This window comes from Chrysochloris asiatica, unplaced genomic scaffold, assembly GCF_000296735.1.
Source record: "Chrysochloris asiatica unplaced genomic scaffold, ChrAsi1.0 scaffold00157, whole genome shotgun sequence".
Lineage (NCBI taxonomy): Eukaryota > Metazoa > Chordata > Mammalia > Afrosoricida > Chrysochloridae > Chrysochloris > Chrysochloris asiatica.
In genome coordinates this window covers 572507-581516 of record NW_006408675.1, presented here as the reverse complement: position 1 = coordinate 581516, position 9010 = coordinate 572507, and the positions used below count along the sequence as shown (strand labels likewise).

General features: G+C 38.8%; 1 protein-coding gene and 1 pseudogene across 1 annotated transcript in view; both read left to right on the top strand.

The window, feature by feature from the left end:
- The window catches only part of BDP1 (B double prime 1, subunit of RNA polymerase III transcription initiation factor IIIB), a 148939-nt gene that overhangs the window by 72143 nt on the left and 67786 nt on the right, over nucleotides 1–9010 (top strand). Inside the window, exon 17 of the mRNA XM_006870989.1 lies at nucleotides 7960–9010. Coding sequence (XP_006871051.1) covers nucleotides 7960–9010 — 1051 coding nt within the window. The remainder of the gene's footprint in view (nucleotides 1–7959) is intronic.
- Nucleotides 3556–4201, top strand: LOC102810651 (annotated as a pseudogene).

The following is a 9010-nucleotide window of genomic DNA, read 5'->3' as shown; positions in this document are numbered from 1 at the left end:
GAGCTGATCTTTGAAATTTTCTGTTCAGCTCTTGGACCTCTTCAGTTCTTCCATTCGCTTTAGCATCTCTACGCTGGAGAGCAAGTTTCAGAGTCTCCTCTGACATCCATTTTGACCTGTTCCTTCTTTTTTGCTCTCTTTACGTATGATGTTCTTGATGTCATCCCACAACTCTTCTGGTCTTTGGTCTTTAGTGTTTAATGCATCCAATCTGTTCTTCAGATGTTCTCTAAATTCAGGTGGGATAAATTCAAGGTCATATTTTGGCTCTCGTGGACTTGGTTTCATTTTTTTCAGCTTCAGTTTGAATTTGTGTATCAGTAATTGATGGTCTGTTCCACAGTCTGCCCCTGGCCTTGTTTTCACTGTTGATATGGAGCATTTCCATCTTCTCTTTACACAGATGTAGTCAATTTGATTTCTATGTGTTCCGTCTGGTGAGGTCCATGTGTATAGTCTTAAGTCTTAAGCTGTCTAGAGAAGGTATTTAAATAAACAAGTCATTTGTCTTGCAGAAATCTATCATTCGTTCCCAGCATCATTTTTATCACCAAGTCCAAATATTCCAACTACTGGTCCTTCCTGTTTGCTCCCAACCTTTGCATTCCAATCACCAGTAATGAGCAATACATCTTGATTGCATGATTGATCGATTTCAGATTGAAGAAGTAGGTAGAATTCTTCTATTTTATCTTCACTGGCTTTAGTGTTTGGTGCATAAATTTGAATAATAGTGGTATTAACTGGGCTTCCCTGTAGGTGCATGGGTATTATCCTATCATTTACAGCATTGTACGTCATGACTGATCTGGATATGCTCTTTTTGACGATGAATGTAACACCATTCCTTTTTAATTTGTCATTCCCTGAATAGTAAACCATGTGGTTGTCAGATTCAAAATGGCTAATACCAGTCCATTTCAACTCACTAATGCTTAAGATATTGATGTTGATGCGTTCCATTTCATTTTTGACAACTTCCAATTTTCCCAGATTCATACTTCGTACATTCCACGGTGCAATTTTCAATGGATGTTTACAGCTATTTCTCTTCATTTTTAGTTGTGGCCCATCAGCAAATGAAGGTTCTGTGCACTTTTCTCCCCCAAGCTTAACTCTATTCACGTCATCATGGTCAACTCTACTTTGAGGAGGCATTTTTTTCCCCATTCGCATTCTGAGTGCCTTCCTACCTTCTGGTCCTGTATTTGACAATGTTTCTCTGTTATTCATAGAGTTTTCAGTGACTAGCGATTCGGAAGTAGTTTGTCACTCTTTCTTCCTAGTTTGTCTTTGTCTGGAAGCTCATCTGAAACCTGTCCACCATGGGTGACCCTGCTGGTTATTTAAAATACCGGTGGCATAGCCCTTAGAGTCACAGCAACTCAAGCCACCACAGCACGATAGACATATGAGTCGTGGCTTTTGGTTTTATGTTAATACTGTCACTTTAAATTTCTATGTCAATCTGGCTTTACTTCTTCCAAAACAGATTTGCTTGTTCTTCTTCTAGCAGTATACTTTCAATATTCTTCTCCAAAATTATAATTCAAATGAATCAAATTTTCTCTGTTCTTCCTTATTCATTGTCCAGCTTTCTCATGCATATGAAAGATGGAAAATGCCATGACTCGGGTCAAGTGTGCTTTAGTTCTCAAAGTGACATCTTTGCTCTTTAAGATTTTAAAGAGATCTTATGCAGCAGATTTGTCTGATGCAATATATTGTTGGCTTTCTTGATTGTTGCTTCCATGAGTGTTTATTGTACATCCAAATAAAATAAATCTTTGAAAACTTCAATCTTTTTTACATTTCTCATAATGTTATTTATTGGTCCAATTGTAAGGATTTTCACTCTCTTTACATTGAGGTGCAATCCATACTGAAGGCTATAGGCTTTGGATATTCCTCAGTAAGTACTTCAAGTTCGCATTGCTCCCAGCAAGTAAGACTGTATCATCTGCATTTCAAAGTTTTTTGTTGAGTCTTTCTCTAATCCACATACCGTGTTTCTTGTCACACAACCCAGTTTCTCAGGTTGAATAAGTATGGTGAAAAGATACAACCCCGATATACACTTTCTCTGATTTTAAACCATTCAGTATTCCCTTGCTCTGTTCAAATTACTGCCTCTTTGTCTATGTACAGGTTACTCATAAGCACAATTAAGTGTTCTGGAATTCTCATTCTTCTCAATGCAGTCAGTAGTTTGTTATAGTCCACACAGTCAAATGCCTTTGCATAGTCAATAAAACATGGGTAGACATCTTTCTAGTATTCTCTGCTTTCAGCCAGGACCCTTCTGAGGTCAGCAGTGATTTCCCCTGTTCCATATCTTTTCTGAATCTGGCTTGAATTTCTGGCAGCTCCCTTTTTAATGTACTGTTGCAACTTATTTCACATTTTTTTTCAGTAAAAGTTTCCCTACATGTGTTATTAATGATAATTTTTAATGGTTCCCACATTCCATTGAGTTATCTTACCTGGGAATGACACCAATATGGCTCTTTTGCAATTGGTTGGCCACATTTCTTGGTATAAATGTGTGAGTCTCTAGTGCTGCTGAGTTTGTTGAAGTATTTCAGTCTATAGTCTCTTAATTCCTGGAGTCTTATTTTATGCCAATGCCTTTAGTGCAGCTTGGACTTTTTCCTTCATTAATATCTTTTCTTGATTATACGACATTGTTGAACATTTTGGTACAGTAACTCCTCTGTGTGTTTCTTCCTTCTTTTTTTTTCTTTTAAGTTTTATTGTGGAATGGGTGAAAGTTTGCAGGGCAGATCATCAGTTTTACATTCAGCAAATCATGTGGGGTGTCCACTCGCTCAGGCACCCCTCTAGTCACCAGAATGGTGGCATGCAGACAGCAAGAGACCAATGAACAGATTCCATAAAAAAGAATGTCTAATCTTAATCTCGCAATTCTGTCAGGCATCCGTGGCTACTCTGATCCTTCCCCTGTTTGGACTTGCCCAAGATGGCTGCTCAGGGAGTAGCCGAGTGGCTTGGGTTGAAAGCACTGGATTTCTTGCTTCTGCTACAAATTCGACTGGCTGCAAGCCTTCCAACTTTCTAAATATTCCTTTATATGTGGTTCAGAGTTCTGGGATGGGAGCATCCCCTGAGCCTGTTTGGTCTGGTATTCTGTGCTGTTGCTGATGGAGCTCGTCAGTGCACTTCTACCGTCTCCTCTGCCATCTTGTTTGTTCCCTGTATGATGTTCTCAATGTCATCCCACAACTCTTCTGGTCTTCAGTCAATAGTGTCTAATGATTCAAATCTGTTCTTGAGTTGATCTGTGCTCATAGACTTTTTCATTTTCTTCATCTTTAGCTTTAACTTGGAATTAATGATCAATTGATGATCTGTTCCACAGTCTGATCCAGGCCTTGATTTGGAGGTTTTCTACTGTTTCTTACTACAGATGTAGTGAGTTTGATTTCTGTGTATTCTGTCTGGTAAGAACCATATTTATAGTCATCTTTTCTGTAGTTTAAAAAAGGAATTTGCGCTCTTTCTACTGCCATCTTGGTTCTGCGTTCTGTATACAAAATGCCCAATGAAGCCTCAGAAACCGTCCCTGCTACAGAGCAGGAGTTGCCACAGCCTTAAGCTGAGACAGGGTCTGGAACAGAATCTGACAGTGATGAATCAGTACCAGAGCTCCATGAATAGAGGAATTTACAGGCAACCACACAGCAAGCCCAGCCGGCAGCAGCAGCTGAAATTGATGAAGAACCAGTAAGTAAAGCAAAACAGAGTTGAAGTGAAAAGAAGGCATGAAGGCTGTGTCCTAGCTGGGTCTATGACAAGTCACAGGGGTTACTAAAGTCACTCTCCGGAAATCTAAGAATTTCCTATTTATCATCACAAAGTCAGATGTCTACAAGAGCCCAGCCTCAGATACCTATATAATTTTTGGAGAAGCCAAAATCAAGGATTTATCTCAGTAAGCACAGATAGCAGCTGCTAAAAATTCAAAGTTCAAGGTGAAGCTATCTCTAACATTCAAGAAAACAGATGAACTCCAACTGTACAAGAGGAGAGTGAAGAGGAAGAGGTTGATGAAACAGGTGTGGAAGTCAAGGACATCAAATTGATCACGTCACAAGCAAATGTATCAAGAGCAAAGACAGTCTAATCCCTGAAGAAAAACACTAATGATATTGTAAATGCCATTATGGAATTAACAGTGTAACCATCTGAAAACAAGGACTCTTTTTGGTGTTTCGGAAGACTAGCTGCAGTTGGTTTGAAATGTGTACTGTTTCTATCATTAATAAAATTATGAATAATTCTTGGATTTAAAAAAAAAAAAAAAGGTATTTGCAATGAAGTCAATGGTCTTGCAAAATTCTATCATGTGATCCCCAACATCATTTCTGTCACTGGGGCCATCTTTTCCAAATATTGATCTTTTCTCTTTGTTTCCAACCTTTGCATTCCAATCACCAGTAATTATTGATACGTCTTGATTGTATGTCTCATCAATTTCAGACTGAAGAAGATGGTAAAACTATTCAGTTTCACCACTGGTTCTAGTGGTTGGAGTAAATTGGAATAATAGTGGTGTTACTTGTTATACTTATAGGCATATGGATGATTTTCTATCCTAGACAGAATTATACTCAAAGAGCTTTTTTCTTTCACCTTTTTATTATGAAATTGAGTAAAGGTAAACAGACAAGATCATAAGATTTACTTTCAACCAGTCATGATTTGTTTCATCTCAATGAGTACATGCTTTCCCCTGCAACAACGGTTATCCTTCTACCCTGTGACTTCCCTTTTACATCTTAATTTTCACAAATCAACAAAGCCAAAATAGTTAATGTACTCATTCAAAACAAAAAATATTTGTTGTTGTTGTTAGATGCCATTGAATCGGTACTGACACATAGCGACCCTATGCACGACAGAACGAAACACTGGTTGGTCCTGGGCCAACCTCACAATTGTTACCACGCCTGAGCCCATTGATGCTACCGTTTTGCCAATCCATCTCACTCGGGGTCTTCCTCTTTTTCTCTGACATTCCACCTTACCAAACATGATGTTCTTCTCCAGCGACTGGTCCCTCCTGACAATATGTCCAAAGTATGAGAGACAAAATTTGGCCATCCTGGCCTCCAAAGAGCACTCTGGTTCTATGGGCAGCCCATGGCGCTTTCAATATTTTCCTCCAGCACCATAACTCTAAGGCATCAGTTCTTCTATGGTCTTCATTATTCACTGTCACGCTTTCGCATCCATATGAGGTTATTGAAAATACAATGTCTTGGGACAGGCACACCTTAGTTTTCAAGCTGGCTTCTTTGCTCTTCAACATTTTACAAAGGTCTTGTGCAGCAGATTTGCCTAATGCAATACGTTGTTTGATTTCTTGAATGCTGCTTCAATGAGTGTTGATAGTTGCTCCAACAAGAATGACATCTTGGCAACTTCAGTCTTTTCTCTGGTGATAAGAATGTTGTTTATTGGTCCAGTGGTGAGGATTTTTGTTTTCTTTACATTGAGATGTAATCCATACTGAAGACTGTGGTCTTTGATCTTCATCAGTAAATGTTTTAAGTTCTCTTCACTTTCAGCGATCAAGGTTGTATCCTCTGCATATCACAGGTTGTTAATGAGTCTTCCTCTAATCCTGATGCTACATTTTTCTTCATATTACCCAGCTTCTCAGATTATTTGCTCAACATACAGTTTGAATAAGTATGGTGAAAGAACACAACCTTATTGCACACCTTTCCCAATTTTAAAACATTCAGTGTTCCCATGCTCTGTTCGAACAACTGCTTCTTGGTCTAGGTACAGATTTCTCAGAAGTACAATTAATTGTTCTGGAATACTCATACTTCTCAATGTTGTCCATAGCTTGTCATGATCCACACAATCAAAAGCCTTTGCGTAGTCACTAAAGCACAGGTAAACATCTTTCTGATATTCTCTGCTTTCAGCGAAGATCCATCGGACATCAGCAATGATATGACATCCCTTGTTCCACGTCCTCTTCTGTATCTGGCTTGAACCTCTGGAAGTTCTCTGTCAATGTGTGCTTGTAGACGTTTCTGTAATACCTTAACTAAAACTTTACTCACATGGGATAGCAAAGATATTGTCTGTTGATTTCCACATTCTGTTGGATCACCTTTCTTTGGAATGGGCACAAATATGGATGTCTTCCAATCATTTGCCCAATTGTTGTCCTCCAAATTTCTTGGTATAGATGAGTGAGTGCCTCCAGTGCCACCTCACTTTCTTGTAAGATTTCAGTTTTTATTCCATTAATTCTTGGTGACTTGTTCTTCACCAATTCTTTCAATACACCTTGGACTTTCTTCTATATCACTGGTTCTCAAACATATGCTACCTCTTGAAGCGGTTGAATATCAACCATATCCTTTGGTACAGTAACTCTGTGTATTCCTTCCATCTACTCTTGATGCTTTCTGCATTGTTCTATAGTTTGCCCAGAGAATCTTTCAATAACCAAAGTCAAGGCTTGAATTTTTTCTTCAGTTCCCCCAGCTTAAGAAATGCTGAGTGTATTCTTCCCTTCTGGTTTTCTGACTCCAGATCTTTGCACATTTCATTGTAATATTTGACTCTGTCTTCTTGAGCTGACCTTTGTAATTTTCTGTTCAACTATTGTACCTCCTCATTTCTTCCATTTGCTTTAGCATCGCTACTCTGGAGAGCAAGTTTCAGTGTCAGTTCTGACATCCATTTTGATCTTTTTTCTTCTTTCATGTCTTGATTCTTGATATAAAGAATCCTTTCATTTTGGTTGGACATTTGAAGAAGTACATTCAAAATTGATTTTTCAATGTTCTTTTTTATGATGAATGTGAAACCATTGCTCTTCAATATGTCATTCCCAAGGTAGTAAGTCATAGATTATCAGATTCACAATGGCCAATACCAACCCATTTCAGCTCACCAGTGCTTTGGATATCAATCTTTACGCATATCATTTCATTTTTGACAACTTTCAATTTTCTTAGAGTCATACTTCATGCATTCCATGTTCAGATTATTAATGGATGTTTATAACTTTTTCTCATTTTGAGTTGTGCACCATTTGCATATGAAAGTCCAGAAAGCTTTACTCCATTCATGTCATCATGTTCAATTCCACTTTGTGGAGGCAGCTCTTTCTCAAATTTGAGTACCTACCAACCTCTGTGACTCATCTTTGGCAGTGTATCTGACAATATTTGGTGTTATTCATATTTCTGTATTCTTCTGATAGTGCTTCACTGCTATTCAGAAGGTTTTCAGCGGCTAAACATGTAGAAGTAGTCCACCTCTCCTTCTTCCAATCTCGAAACTCAGCCGTAACCTGTCTATCAAAGGTGACCTTTGTTGTTGCTCAGGGCTGTCGAGTCAGTTCTGACCCATACCGACCCTGTATAGTGTTTTCTGAGGTGTGGCTGGTGCATTTGAACCACCAAACTTGCAGTTCAAACCGACCTTGAGTGCTTATCCTACAGCGCATGCTGGTACTGAAATTACTGGTAGCATAGCTTCCAGCATCACAGCAACATGCAAGCCACTGCAGTACAACAAACGGACAGACGAGTGAAGACGAAATATTACTCAGTGTAACGTCAGTAGTGGCAAACATGTAGAAATAGCAGAACACGGTGATGTAGCTGTGTTGCAGAGTATGGGAGAGTCTTTTTCCAGCCACATTTGAATAGGATGGTAAGATTGACATTTAGAAAAGGAATGGTCCAAGGCCAATTATCTGCTTCACTGAGTGATACTGCTAATACAGCTCTCTTTTTATATACCTGTTTATAAAGAAATACAATTTTTTAAAATATTAATGCAATTTCAAAAGATGGATTTTCCCCCCACCACTGTTAAATTTGAGAGTTTGTGGTGTCTCCTGCCCATCATCTCTTCCACTGGTAGTCTGGTTTAATACGTAATTGTATGTCTCTTTTGTAGTATTCAAGAGGATAACGAAGCAGATGTACTCAAGCAAGCCCCAGTTGTAAGGACTCGATTTCAAAAACCAAAACCAAATATAGGAAGAAGATCTGGAAGAAGAGAAATTTTCTCAAGGGAAGACGTACCAGAGAAGTTACTTGCCTCTGAGGAAATAGAGTCAGCTTTGGGAGAAATTTCAACACTAGAAACCTCACCAAGGAAGATGGTAACATTGGAGGCTAATACTGCTAAGGATACAGATTCATTAGAAACTGGAAGAAGAGACACCTGTCTCAGAGAGAAAACACCAGAAATAATTGACAATGCAGTGGAAATGAGAGACACTGAAAAAGAGATTTCTCCAAGGATAAATGTATCAGAAGTGACTGATGTCCTTGAGGAAATAGAGACAGATTTGGTAGAAGCTAGAGGAGAAGTATCCCCATTGGAAAAAGCCCCAGAGGAAGTCAAGACTATAGGTGAAGTGGAGAATGATTTGGAAAAAATGAAAAGTGAGATTTCTTCAAGGAAGAAAATGTCAGAAATGACTACTGCCTTTGTAGAAAGAGATACAGATATGGAAGAAACTGGAAGAAGAGAAATACTGTCACAGGAAAAGGTCCCAGAGAAAGTTAAGACTATAGATGAAATAGAGAAAGAATGGGGAAAAACTGAAACAGAGCTTCTTCCAACGAAGAAAATACCAGAAATAATTGCTGTTTCTGAGGAAAGAGAGACAAATATGGAAGAAACTGGAAGGGAAATACTCCCACAGGAAAGGGTCTCAAAGACAGTCAAGACTGTAAGTGAAATGGGGAAAGATTTGGAAAACCCCGAAAGAGAGATTTCTCCAAGGAAGAAGAAACCAGAAATGATTTCCTCTGAGGAAAGAGAGCCAGATTTGAAAGAAACTGGAGGAAAAGAAACATCCCCACCAAAAAAGGCCCCAGAGGATGTCAAGTCTGTAGGTGAAATGGAGACAGGTTTTGAAGAAACCAGAAGAAAGATATCCCCAAGTGAGAACATACCAGAAATGAATGCTGCCTCTGAGGAAAGCAAGTCAGATTTG